General features: G+C 45.4%; 1 protein-coding gene across 2 annotated transcripts in view; it reads right to left on the bottom strand.

Moving 5' to 3' along the window:
• The window catches only part of HERC4 (HECT and RLD domain containing E3 ubiquitin protein ligase 4), a 116,937-nt gene that overhangs the window by 38,040 nt on the left and 64,568 nt on the right, over positions 1–14,329 (bottom strand). For both annotated transcript variants that reach the window (XM_088476326.1, XM_088476328.1), the window contains 4 exons: positions 10,290–10,457; positions 10,030–10,173; positions 3,686–3,852; positions 2,026–2,092 (listed from right to left, as the gene is read on the bottom strand). In XM_088476326.1, coding sequence (XP_088332452.1) covers positions 2,026–2,092; positions 3,686–3,852; positions 10,030–10,173; positions 10,290–10,457 — 546 coding nt within the window. The remainder of the gene's footprint in view (positions 1–2,025; positions 2,093–3,685; positions 3,853–10,029; positions 10,174–10,289; positions 10,458–14,329) is intronic.

The following is a 14,329-nucleotide window of genomic DNA, read 5'->3' as shown; positions in this document are numbered from 1 at the left end:
GGCAGCCGGCTTCCCGACTGTCATATCCCGGCAAGGGTGAAATGCCGGGCGTCTAGATGTAGACGCCCGCATCTGCCCGACGCCGGGTGACCGGCGCCCGGCATCCCGATCGTAGAGCGGACAGCCGCACGGGGGGGGGACGGTTAGGTTTAGGGCTCCTGGGGGGGACTTAGGGTTAGGCACCCCCCCGGGAGGGTTAGGCTAGGGGGAGGGAGGGTTAGGGATAGGCACCCACGGGGGGGGACTTAGGGTCAGGCATCCCTCCGGGGGACTTAGGTTTAGGCAGCGGGGAAGGGGGTGGTTAGGGTTAGGCACTTAGAGGGGGGATTAGGGTTAGGCTCTTGGGGGGGAAGTTAGGGTTAGGCACCCCTAAGGAGGGTTAGGGTTAGGGGGGTTAGGTTAGATTAGTAAAATCCACGATTGGGATTTCCAGCGCTGTCGGGCTTCCGCTGCTCCGAACTCTGCTCTTGTCGGGCTGCCGCTGACGGGAATCGAACCGCCGGCCATACCCATTCCCTTCAGTAAGACCCATTCCACTGCTAATAATTGACTACAGAGATTGCATAGCTGTATGCTTGATTTTATGAAGCTGCTATAAATGTGAGTGGTTGAAAAGACCAAACACACTATTTAGAAGGGTTGTTGACATTTAGGATATTTTTGCTCACTGTGTAAGTGCCAATTGCTACACTGACAAAAAGAGATATAGTTTACCAAATGATTACATTGTCAGGAAAGGTGGTATACTCCAATTATAGTTATACTGCTAGGAAAGGTGGTATACTCCAATAATAGTTATATTGCCAGGAACGGTGGTATATTCCAGTAACGGTTACACTGCCAGGAAAGGTGGTATACTCCAATAATGGTTACACTGCCAGGAAGGTGGTATACTCCAATAATGGTTACACTGCCAGGAAAGGTGGTATACTCCAATAATGATTACACTGCCAGGAAAGTGGTATACTCCAATAATGGTTACACTGCCAAGAAAGTGGTATATTCCAATAATGGTTACCTTGCCAGGAAAGTGGTATACTCCAATAATGGTTACCATGCCAGGAAAGTGGTATACTACAATAATGGTTACACTGCTAGGAAAATGGTATACTCCAATAATGGTTACACTGCCAGGAAAGTGGTATACTCCAATAATGGTTACACTGCCAGGAAAGTGGTATACTCCAATAATGGTTACACTGCCAGGAAAGTGGTATACTCCAATAATGGTTACACTACTAGGAAAATGGTATACTCCAATAATGGTTACACTGCCAGGAAAGTTGTATACTCCAATAATGGTTACACTGCCAGGAAAGTGGTATAGTGTATACGATGGTACCTGAGCAGATCTAGAATAAAAGCCGTTCCTCATAACCTGTTCTGCAGCTGCATAGTTTGTGGCTAATTTTATAATATAATGCAAAAAGCAATTATATATTTTAACTAACAGCAACAAATCAGATATCCACTTATAGCAGTGTGAGTGGTTCGGTGTGTTACAGAAAGTATTCTACTCGCAATTTTATATTAAATAAGCTATTTTGTTTGTGAAGTTTAAGCATTAGCAGGGCCCTCTACCCTCTTGTGCTTCTCCTTACTTTATTTTCATCTATCTTTTACTCCCCACTAGGGCACCTAACACCTGGTTGCTTATGCGCTGTTGCTTATTTGGGTGTTATGGTCACCAATGTATATTATACAGTACCTGTCCTTGTCCTGCACTGTATTGTACTGTAAGTCACTTTATTGTTTATGTACTTTGTAAGGCGCTGCAGAACACTTATGGCACCATATAAACGATAATAATAATAATAATAATAATAATAATAATAATAATAATAATAATAATAATAATAATAACAACTATAATGTTTAAGGAATTTAAGACAATTGCCACAGGAGAAACCTGAAACTCAGCACAGAGCAATCAGATCCTTTCCTAGTGAGTAGGTCCCTGGCTCCAGTAAGACTTGGTGGCAGCTAAATATGTTGTCAATGACATTTCTAAGAGTAGACACGTACTGTAAAATTGAGACAGAACATATCTTCAATGTTGTCTTCGTCGTAGTCCAGCAGCTGCTGCATGCTCCTAAAACACACACAGATTTAACAACACATAACTTATTTTTAAATATATGCACTTTTTTCAGTGATGTAAAATTCTGTCCGTGAGAAACAAAAGCACAATATATGAAATAGCCTAAGTAGTATTATAGAAGAGGCTGCACTCCATCCATCATATACCGTTAGACAGAAGAGAGCTAATCTGCTCATACACTGGCTGATCAGAGTACTAGGCTAGAGCACCTGAATGCTGCTGTTACTGACCAGACTGTATACATCTAATGTGGATTGTGATTTGAAATCATTAGGTGTCCACACACGGAACAACTTGGGCCTATATGTGACACAATTATTCTAGACAAGATTGAGTAAATTGTTTTGGAATAAGATAATACATTTAATAATCCTTAAATTGATTTTAGAATTTAACCTCACAAGAGTCCTAATCCCTAACAATACACTTCCAATAATCATATTCCTTCCTGATTTTCTCACATCTTCTATTATGTATTATATACACCTCAGTTACTATCACTTGTACACAGTGCATATGGTCATTCTATGTGCAGTATCTACAAACAGCCTATCCATTGAATAGGAAATAGTGCTACAAGGGGGAACTAAAAGTCTGAAAGACTGTAAATTGTCAGCAGCACTCATAGGAGCAAAGATGACTAACATATGCATATGATGGGCCTGACTCAGATGGTTGATAATGTATACGCGGTCGCAGACGCACTCCCAATGGCGGTTGCTGGAATATGCTAATGCTAATCTCAGCTTTCCTTTTGTGCGGGACTGTGCAATGACGTGTACGAGCATTGAGATGCCCACTTTAAGGCTCCTTGATCTGTGCATTTGTGATGAAGAATGTAAACACTCCAACGTCAATGCAACATCGGTCGCACCATTGACATTTGCAGTAGCCTAGGGTCTACGCTAGCTACTCCTCTTAGTGAACCAAGCATGGCCTCTGAAGCTGTGGATTTGCGTTTCGGTACACAGCAGCATTCTCACACCCGGGACACTCCCCTAACACCCATGAAATGTCCCCTTTTTGTGATCACTTAGGTCACCTCCCAGTCTCCACGCTGAAATGCCCAGGGATCACAAACCTCTTCTTAAGTTTTAGCGATGCCGTATACAATTGCGATCGTCATCGAATACTTGGGTTTACAGTAGCAAAAAAAAAAAAAAATCAATCAACTGCGTCCATCTCTGAATCAGGCCCAATGAGCGACTTATTCAGTATCTAATTCTCTGTACAGCCAGAAGGGGGCGGTTTACACAACTTTACAATTTGACAAAGATTAAGGGGTGAGGAGGTCTAACTAGAGCTGTATTTAGAGCCTGAAATGGAAAATCAGTCTTACAATTGTTATATTGAAAGAAAGTCTCAATTTGTGCTCTCCCCAATAATAGGTAATGGTGTTACCTGAAGACATGAGGGATAGACAACACCACCCTATAAAAGACAGTTTCCTGAGATCAGCCTCCACCATTCACACATATATGATGATACACATCTGCTAAGGAACACAGCTGGATCTCTCAGGGGACTGTATACAAATGGGGGTAGAACATGTACACAATGTCACATATCTATACCCTCACTTACCTTCCAACAACTGGTATCAATTCTTTCAGATCATCCAAGGTAGGCTTCTTTTTCAGAAGCTTCTTATATAAAGCCAAAGGGAAGTGAAGATCAACAATAGTAAAGTTGTAAATTGCCAAACCGCAAACAACACCGATGAGGTGGAACAAGTCACTGTCCTCAAAGGTCTAAAAGAAAAAAAAAATTGATAAGGTACATATATATTGTACAGCAGCTGGGGTCTTGATATTGTAGCTTCAGAATAATGGAACACTGAAAAATTCCTTCTCTCGAATAACTGAGAAAAGGAGAGTTATGGTAAAATTTACTTTCGGAAACTCTTTTTCTTTGAAGTCCATATGGTCCACAGGCAGACATCGGGGTGTAGGTGGGACCTGGAGGACCGAACACCAACAGCAAAGCTTTTCAATCCCAGGATGCTCCGGTCCTTCACCCTATACCCCGCCCACAGCCTGAGGGCACTACAGTTTTGTTAATAAGCCCAAGGCAGGAGCAGGATAGGAGAGAAAGAAGACTGGTACACTGAGGAATCACACTCTCACACAGAGAAGGAAACAAGTGACCAGGAGAGAAAACCCATAGATGCTAGGAGCGTCAGAGCGAGTGCCCTGTGGACCCTATGGACTTCGAAGAAAGAGTTAACAAAGGTAAGTTTTACTATAACTCTCCTTTTCTTCTACAGGGTCGATAGAGCTCCACATGGAGACATTGGGGATGTCCCAAAGCAGTTGTTCAAGGGCAGGAACGCTCCTGAGCTGACAGGGGAACTCTATGCCCGAAGAAAGAATCCTGAGAGACAAATGTATCAAAAGGCATAAAACCAAAAAAAGTGTGGACAGAAGCCAGATGGCCGCCTTGCATAGCTGTTCAGCTGAGGCGCCACACCGGGCTGCCCACGAGGGACCCACAGAGCGAGTAGAATGAGCAGATACTGTAGCCAGCACAGGAAGGCCAGTCTGCGTGTAAGCCACTGAGATAGTCATGCAAATCCATCTGGCCAAAGTCTGTATTTTAGTTGGCCATCCCTTCTTGTAGAATCGACAAAAGACAAAGAGGGAGTCCGATTTCCTGATGGAAGTAGTGCAGTCCACATAGATCTTCAGAGCACGGACCACATCTAATGAGGCCTCACCTGCCGAGAGGTTTGGTGAAGGAAATGCTGGAACCACAATTTCCTCATTCAGGTGGAAGCGAGAAACCACCTTGGGAAGGAAACTTGGGCATGTACGAAGAACAGCCCTGTCCTGACGAAATATTAAAAAGGGGGAGTGATATGAAAGCACCCCTAAATATAATACCCTACGGGCAGATGCTATAGCAAGAAGAAACAGTCTTCACAGTGAGCCGCTTGACATCCACTGATTCCAGGGTTTTCGAATGGAGGTTCCTGAAATGCTTGGCGCACCACTGACAAATCCCATGAGGCCATAGGAGGGACAAAGGAAGGTTGTATATGTAGAGCACCATGCATGAAGATGTAAACATACGGTATAGTAGCAATTCTTCGCTGAAATCAGATCGACAAAGCAGAGACCTGCACTTTTAGAGATGGTAGGCGGAGGCCTAGATCCAGTCCAGCCTGAAGTAAGGCAAGAATTCGAGAAACCTTAAAGACTTGCGGGTCATAGTTTCTAGGAGCACACCATTGGAAATGTATCCCATATTCTGTGGTAAATCCTGGCGAAGGCCAGTTTATGTGCTTTGAGCGCAGTCTGGACCACAGAGCTGGAGAAACCCATAGCCCTTAGGAGGGATGTCTTAAGAGCCAAGCTGTTAAAGACAGACGGGCTAGGTCTGGATGTAGACATGGACCCTGAGACAACAGGTCTACTCGTAGAGGAAGCTGAAGAAGAACATCTATTGAGAGCCTTTGAAGATCAGAGTACCAATGACGTCTGGGCCAAGCCGGAGCTATGAACAGGACTGTGCACACCTCCTGTCTGAACTTTCGAAGCACTCGTGGAAGTAGGGATAATGGAGGGAAGAAATATGCCAAATGGAAGTTCCATTTCACCGACAATGCGTCTATGAAGGCTGCTTCGGGGTCCTGTGTTCTGGCTCCATAAATTGGAAGTTTGTTGATGTGTCTTGAGGACATGAGATCCACTTCTGGAAAACCCCATTTGTCCACTAGAAGCTGAAAGACTTCTGGATGTAGAGACCAGGAAATCCGCTTCCCAATTGAGAATTCCCAAGATGAACACTGTGAAGATGACTGGGAGATTGCGTTCGACCCATGTGAAAATGCGGGACACCTCTGTCATTGATGACTGACTTCGAGTGCCCCCTTGGTGATTGAGGTAGGCCACAGCCGTGGCATTGTCAGACTGTACTTGTACTGGCCTGTTTTTCTGAATATTCTGAGCCAGAGTGAGAGCTCTGTAGATGGCTCGAAGTTCCAGGATGTTTATTGGTAACACTGCCTCGACGGGGGACCAAAGTCCCTGGAAGTAATGCTGGCCAGTTACTGCACCCCACCCCCAGAGGCTTGCGTCCGTGGTGAGGAAAGCCCAGTCCGGGATCCAAATGGAACAACCCTTATTCAAAAGGGAAGTCTGTAGCCACCGTTGAAAGGCCGAACGGTAGAGCCTGAAATTGGTAATGTTGCTGTAGTCTAACAAACCGGGGATATTGTTGATGAGAAGGCACTATAGGTAAGCGCCCTGAATGTCTAGAGATACCATATAATCCCCAGGCTCCATAGCTAGGATAATGGAATGGAGGGTTTCCATGCAAAACCTGGGCACCCTGATAAACTTATTCAGAGATTTGAGGTTGAGGATAGGCCAATAAGACCCATTGGGCTTCTGAAGTAAGAAAACGGTAGAATAATAGCCCTTGCAACATTGTGAGGGGGGGACCCGAATTATTACTCCTGAATTCAGTAAAGACTGAATGGCTTTTTGGAGCAGCGGGACCTTGGTTGGGTCCGATGGATGTCCTGTGCAAAAGAACTGCTGGGGGGGTTGCCTCAGGAATGAGAGGGCGTAAACGTGGGAGACCACTTCCCTCACCCAGGCATCTGACATTGTTTGATGCCACACCTGGGCGAACTGAAGAAGGACTCCCACCCTAGGAGCCCCTAGGGAGAGGCCCACCCAGTCAGTCTGTAGGCTTGTCACCAAGACCGCAGTGGAATGGTGCCCTGGACTGGGGAAGGGGCTGCAGGGAGAGTGCCTTCTCCCCTTGCTGACATTAACCACGGATCCCCTGCACCTCCTTACTCATGCCCTGCGCCAGTATGTTATATGCCCCAGTGGTCTAGTGGAGTTGTGGGCGTAACAGTTTCCACATCAGCACCTCCAGTCTGTCTCCTGAGACCGGAGGCAAGACTGCGTAACAATGCGGGTCCCCACGAACGGGGTTCCACCTGTCCCCTGAATTCCAGGCTGCAATCTGGGGTCCAAGGAGCCTGCTAGCTAGTCCCCCTTGGAGCCCCGCCGGGAGTATCTAGCACAGGCTTGGAGTCACGGCGCCTCGGAGGGGTGATGGGGCGGCAGCACAGATGTCCGGAGGACAGTCTGGTGCTGTTCGCCCGTTATATTAAAAAAAAAAATAGAAATAAATTAAATCCTAAAATAAAAGCTTGGGCTGCTTAATGCAGCCCTCTGTTAAAATGGTTGTCCAGCTCCTGCCGGACACCAACGAAAGTGTCCTCAGGCTGTGGGCGGTGTATAGGGGGAATGACCAGGGCATCCTGAGATTGAAATGCTTTGCTGTTGGTGTCTGGTCCTCCAGGTCCCACTTACACCCCATTGTCTCCCTGTGGAGCCCTATGAACCCTGAAGAAGAAATTAATTTAATTATCAAATACAAAGCTCTAACACATTGATGCCTGTCTGCTGTATATTTACAGCTGGTAGGACTAGCCGGGATATGCCACATGGCTTTATGCCACATCGCTTTTATTGTGGGGCCCGTAGCCTCCTGGAGAAGGGATAACATTGTTTTTTTGTGAAACACAAGCCTCTGGTGGATTTCACTATATTAGGAGAACCCCAGGTGTGAGGCTTCTCTGTTGAAGTAAAAGACAGCCCAGGGGGTTTGGGAAGGACATTCTGCCCATTTTTCACATTTATTTTGTTACCCTGTACACTGTTCCTGCGAGCCTCCTTATTGGTCACTGAAACAGCATGTGAAGGCATTACAGACAGAGAGGTGGCAGCTACTGTCATGAACCTAAGATCGACAGAGGGTACAGTACAAAACTACAGATGTACATAGGCCACCCATCAGATGTGTTATGGCTTGCAGCTCATCAGACAGGTGACAACATGGTATGGCAACGTCTGAGTATTTGTCTCATATAACAGAGGAGTCTGAGGAGGATGGATAAAGGGCATTTCTGTATGTAAACTATATCTGGTCATTAAGGTGCTACATGTTGGGGCACTAGAGAATTATGGTGGCTGATTATAAAGCCCCATAAAAAGGATGTGGACACAGTTTCACCTATTCACGAACCTTCACTGGAGGCTTTTTATTTGGACAATCCCAACCTTTACACAAGCCCTTGGTTTAGCATGGTTATCTGATAGACCAGGAGTTCTATCCCCAACCCCAGCCATCCACCATATAGCACTCAGTGTTAAGCAGCTTCAGAAACAGATGTTAAACATATATGTAGATAAATGAATATGGTTGAGTGCAGTTCACTTGTATAAACAGTTTATGTCTCAGACTGGTGAGTGCACTTTGCCAGTGACATTTTAAAGATATGATAACAAGTACATGAATCATTCCACTTTATTTTGTAGATACATGCTGTAACACTAATGCTCAGCATAAATATAGAAAAAACATTTGATTTCATGAACAGGCAGCAATTACAACAGGCATTCTAGAAACATATGCTGACTTGATGAATGTGGCAACTAATATATGCATAGATTTATCAGTGGGGTTTACCCTAAATACAATTAAACATTTATACAAGATGTAATTTGTCTCCTCTTACAAAGAGCTAAACATCTTAAGATTTCTTGAGCCTACGTTACAGTTTTATCCTAAATCTAGATTTCTACCTCTGGAGCATGTAACGAGCCAATACAAATGGTCTTTTTATAGCTACATGTCTTTTGGTCTTAAGGTGCCCATACACGATGCGATAAAGCAGCCGATCCGACGGGTTGGTATGATATGATATCGCTGCTATATCGTCCCATGTATGGACATGATATCGGCAAGTGTGCGCTCCCGTGGGGTCGTACATTGGTCGTATGTCGGCCGTCTGAACCCCCGTCACGTTGCAAGGTGCATGTGTCACCGTGTATGGGCGGCTTTAGTCAGTCTTTCACACCCACTTGGCAACAAGAGAGAAGCACATGTACAAATGCGCTTACTAATAAGATTATGGCTCATTAGATCGTTGATCCTACTTTAAAAGGTCTAGGAATAGAGAACAAAATTTCTATGAATGTAAATTACCTTATAGTACTATTAATGTTGCAGAATTTAGAAAAAATATCATTCTCCCTCTAATCAAAGGGAATCTTTTGAACAATAGCTTTAAAGAGTAAATTTCTACATGAATTAATTCAATATATGGCCCGCCCCTACCTGTTGCACCCCTCTTACTGCACTGCTGGCATTTATGATGAAAGTAGCCTCCACAAACAAAGCCCTGATATTTAAATTTTAAGCCCCAGTGCAATAACCATTGGTGTTGGGACTTTGACCATTGGTGGCCTGAAGTGTTAAGAATGGGTTGGGTACGGGATGCTGGCGGTCAAAATCCCGACGCCAGCATCCCAACAGGGTTAGGATACAGACATCTGTCGGTAGGTATCCTAACCCTTCCCCTACACCTAACCTGTGCCCCTAGTGCTTAATCCTAAACCTCCCAGACTAGTGCCTAACCCCATAGTTCCTAACCCTAATCCTCCCCCTAGTGCCTAATCCTGACACCTAACCCTCCCTGTCCCCCGACTACTTACCTTCAGGATGCCGGAGGTCGGGATGTCGGTGCTGGGATTCTGACAGGTAGGGATTCCGGTGCCAGTATTCTAAGCGCCGTCATCCCATGTGTCAAGATTGTGACTACTTCCCATTAAGAAGAGGGTAATTTGGCTATAGCCTACTACAAATTCTTTGTACATTTCATTGGAGACACCCAAATACAAACAGAAAAGGAGGTCCCAGTGTGGGAAGCTCCCAACAATTCAGGCAAGGAAACTGGAGGAATTGTATTTTAAAAAGGAACCATTAGAAATTCACTTTACTCCCAGTTACGGAAGGAAGTAAAAAAACGGAGAAACTCCTATAATATAAGCTAATCCCTGTCACATACGGTCTAGTCAGATACAGACGCTGCCGAATAGTACCACTGCAATGATATTCTGTACCTGGTCAGAAAACCAGATGAGTCTTGAATCTTCATAAAAACGAAACATCCCATACTTTGGATCTAAGAGTTCTCTCATAATCAGCAGGAAGAACTCCTTACGTACTCCACCAGCATCCACGGCTTCTTCCCCTACAAAAATTACCTGTAGTGATCACCAACAGATTCAATAGTTTTAGTGAATGTTATAGAACCAAATGTTACTAGATACTAAAATAAAAAAAAAATGTATACTGTTTTTTTTAATAATATCTACTTTACCTTCAGTGGCTTCTTGTAATCAATATTTTTTGTTTTCCTTAAAACTTCCATAGCGTCTCCCACGATATTGTCTCTGCGTACTATTAAGATAAGACAAGGGTCCACTGACTCAACCACTGGGAGAAACATGGATGAAAAATTTTGTCTGTGGGCTTGGTCAACCGCCATCTAATAAAACATGAATTTGATTAGGCGCTGCTATATTACGTTCAATCCGCAACTTAAAGAGAGGACTTATGTCTTACCTGGTTAAGTCCTTTTCTTCAAACTCCATAGGGGACACATGCAGAGACCATGGATATAGGGTGGAGCAGGAGGAGTCCGGGGCACTAACTACTTAAGCTCCTCTCCCCTATACCCTGCCCCCAGCCTCAGGTAGAGGAAAAGGAAGACCAACCTACACATACTGGTCCAAACACCCAGAAACGGTAAAGGAGGACTGGAAGCAGAGTAAAAAACCCTGCCAGTCCGTTGCGTCAGGATGGGTGGCCTGTGTCCCCTATGGAGTTCAAAGAAAAGGACTTAACCAGACATAAGTCCTCTTTTCTTCTTCTTCACGTTCCATAGGGGACACAGGCAGAGACCATGGGACATCCCAAAGCTATCCAATTACGTAAGGGGACGTGCCTTGGCTGCACTGGGGACCCCTTCGGCCAAAAACTGTGTCTGCGGTAACGTAGGTGTCAAATGAACAGAACCAGAACAAAGTATGAACGGAGGACTATAGGGCCGCACTACAAGGCTGCTCAGCCGAGACACCCCTGGCGAGCTGCCCAAGAAGTAACCACCAATCTGGTGAAAGGATCAGACAGTAAAGACGGAACAGAGAGGACTGAAGCGTGACAGATAATCCAACGAAGTCAACTGGCCACATGCTATGTGGAAACCGACCAGTCCATGTTACGAAATCTGTAGAGGACCAAAAGGTGATCCATCCTACGAAGAACCCGAATCCTATCCACAAAGATCCGGAGGGCCCGCACAATGTCCAAAGAGGCCTCCTCTGTAGAACAATCAGGTGCCTGAAACACAGGGACCAAATGGTCCTGGGCGATGAGAAGATTACCGTGGGAAGAGAGCCTAAGCAAGTTCAAAGAACAGCTTGGTCCAAGTGGAAAACAATGGGGAGGGACAGGACAACGCGCCACAGTGAGACACTCGCCTGGCCAACGGCATAGAGAATAGGAAAATGGTCAGCCAAGTAATCCAATGAATGTCAGTAGAGTCCTCAAAATGCGATAACTGAAGAGCTTGAAGCACCGAAGACAAAATCAAAGGAGCCAAGGAACAACACCGTCCAAGAAGAACACTTTGAAGGGAGCTCGTACGTCAGGCATCAGAGCAATTTGTCTCTGAAGAGGACAGAAAGTGTGGAAACCTGCTACTTCACAGAAGAGAGGCGAAGGATTAAACCCAGACCCGCATGCAGAAGGATGAGGACCCAAGAGAGGGATATACTCTGGAATTAAAATTCCAGTCAAAACACCAAGTGAGGTAAATCCGCCAAAGCAGTGACAAGGTCTTGCAGAGGAGGGCTCACGGGCATACAGCATAGTATGAATGACCGACCTGGAGAACTGTTCAGTGCTCAAGACTGAGGTGTCAAAAGCAACGACATGGGCCAGATTCAGACAGAAGAACAGGCCCTGAGACAGTAGAACTGGCCGCAAAGTAAGACACAGCAGAACGTTGATAGAAGACCTGCTTACCAAGATCACCATGGCCAATAGGGGGCAACCAGGATTACCATGCCTACCTCTCACTGCAGCCTACGGAGGACCAGTGGAATCCATGAGGTAGGAGGGAAGATGCACAAGAGATTGAACTTCTGTCGGATCGTCAAGGCGTCCAACCGAAGGGCTCCCGGAGCTCTGGCACAGGAGCAGTACTTCGGTAGTTTGTGTTCGTGCTGAGATGCCATCGAGGCGATGTCTGGCAACCAACAGCGAAGACCTAGGATCCAAAAGGCATCTGGGTGAAGCGCCCATTCGCCTGGGTGGATGCCCAGATGGCCCCAGATGGTATGTCTCCCATTGATGAGCTTTCCATGGGACTGGAGGAGATCTATCGGAAGACTGACGTTCCTTCAGAACATCCGGAGACCTGACATGGATCAGACTGCTATTTAGAAAAGGTAGAAACCTGATGCCCCTGCGGCGACAATTAGCTGCTATGACTTTCGTCAAAAGGGGCCATGGAAAGACCAAATGGCAATGCCTGAAAATTAAAATGCTCCTCTTGGACCACAAGCCTGAGGAAACTCTGGTGACTGGACCGGATAGGAACCTGCAAATAGGCCTCTCGGAAATCCAAGAAGGCCCTGAGATTCCCCAGATCTGGTGCCAGAATGATGGATAGAGACTCCACGCGGAATCTGAAGAGTCACAAAAAAAAAAACCTCAGCCTCAGGCGTCCTATGTGGTTGCCATCCAGGTGATGGAAACAGCAAAAGTCAGCCTCCCACGCTGGGACCCCCCTAGGTGGAGGTCTGCTTTGTCAGACACAGAGCTGGACAGTAGGCCTGGGAGGTAGGATAACTGGTAGACCTGGACTGTTTAGTTTGGGGCCTGAACCCAGAGCCTTCAGAAAGGTTGGCCCTTCCCTCCAGATAAAAGAAGTGAAAACTAGAAGTTTGCGACCTAGGTCACAGAAGGGAGGAAGGCCGTCCTGGATACCGTCATTGTGGCTACAATACTGTCTAAAACAGGATCCCAACGAATGACCTGAAAGTGGAAGAGTTCCTATGGCCTCCCTAAAATCTGAGTCAGCATGCCAGAAATTTAGTCAGAGAGCTCGCCTAACAGCCACTGAGGATGCGTACGCTGTGAAAGCTAGGACACGAGTATCTATTGTTGCCTCTCCTATATAAGAGGCCACCCTATGATGTTCTCACCTGATGCCAGTAGAACGTTCCTATGGGAATCTGAGATGAGGCTCTCCTGAAGAGCATCTGTCCAACAAGAGGTCTTGAAAAAGAAGGGTCAACACTGCAAATATTGACTCTTTGTATAAACAATGTAATTGTCAATAAAAGCCTTTGACACTTATGAAATGCTTGTAATTTTACTTCAATATACCATAGTAACATCTGACAAAAAGGTCTAAAAACACTGAAGCAGCAAACTTTGTGAAAACCAATACTTGTGTCATTCTCAAAACTTTTGGCCATGGTTGTAGACTGCTGATCTCTAAACATGTACATTGCTCCTGCAGGGCACCAAACTCAACTGGCCTGCCTGAGGAAGGGGGTGTGGTATAGGGGGGGGGAGCTGGGGCTGCTGGGAGAAGAAGCTTAACTAGTTGATGCCCGGATTCCTCCTGCTCCACTCTATACCCATGGTCTCTGCCTGTGTCCCCTATGGAACGTGAAGAAGAAAAGACTATAGCTCAAAAAAGAATAAGAACAAATGAATGTACACCCCCCCTCCCCAACACGAGCAGAAATCACTCTCACCTACTCCTACATTAGGGACTTCAGCAGCTGAAGTGTGTTTTGTCTGATAAAGGGGTCTATTTACTAAGCAGTGTTAGGAGAGAGAGTGAAAAGTGATAAGAAAGTGATAAGGTGCCAGCCAATCAGCTACCAACTGTCATTTTTCAAACACAGCCTGTGAGATGGCAGTTGGGAGCTGACTGGCTGGCACTTTATCACTTTCTTATCACTTTTCACTCTGTCTCCTAACACTGCTTAGTAAATAGACCCCTAAGCCTTATATCCTTAAATCACAATTCAATACTTTAAAATCAACAGCTGAGCTCATAATCGAAATTAAAAATTACTATAAGGAAAAACTTAAGTTTTCATAATAGTCACAACTGTTTGATTATTCCTTAATATTTAAAATCACATGTAAATTTGGTAGTGTTAGAATTTAGCTTGCTACAATGTTATATATTTGGTAAGAGGTTGAAACCATGATGGGATCACCATCCTGGCGTAGACAATGCTGGCAGCCGGAATCCCGGTTACAGAATCCAGACGGTTGCGATCCCGACGTTAAGTATTAGGGTTAGGCACTAGGGGGAGGGTTAGGCTGTGG

The sequence above is a fragment of the Taudactylus pleione genome, unplaced genomic scaffold (genome assembly GCF_031769625.1).
Source record: "Taudactylus pleione unplaced genomic scaffold, aTauple2 ptg000016l, whole genome shotgun sequence".
Taxonomy (NCBI): Eukaryota; Metazoa; Chordata; class Amphibia; order Anura; family Myobatrachidae; genus Taudactylus; species Taudactylus pleione.
Note: the sequence above shows the minus strand (reverse complement) of the source record. Positions and strands in the feature narration are given on the sequence as shown.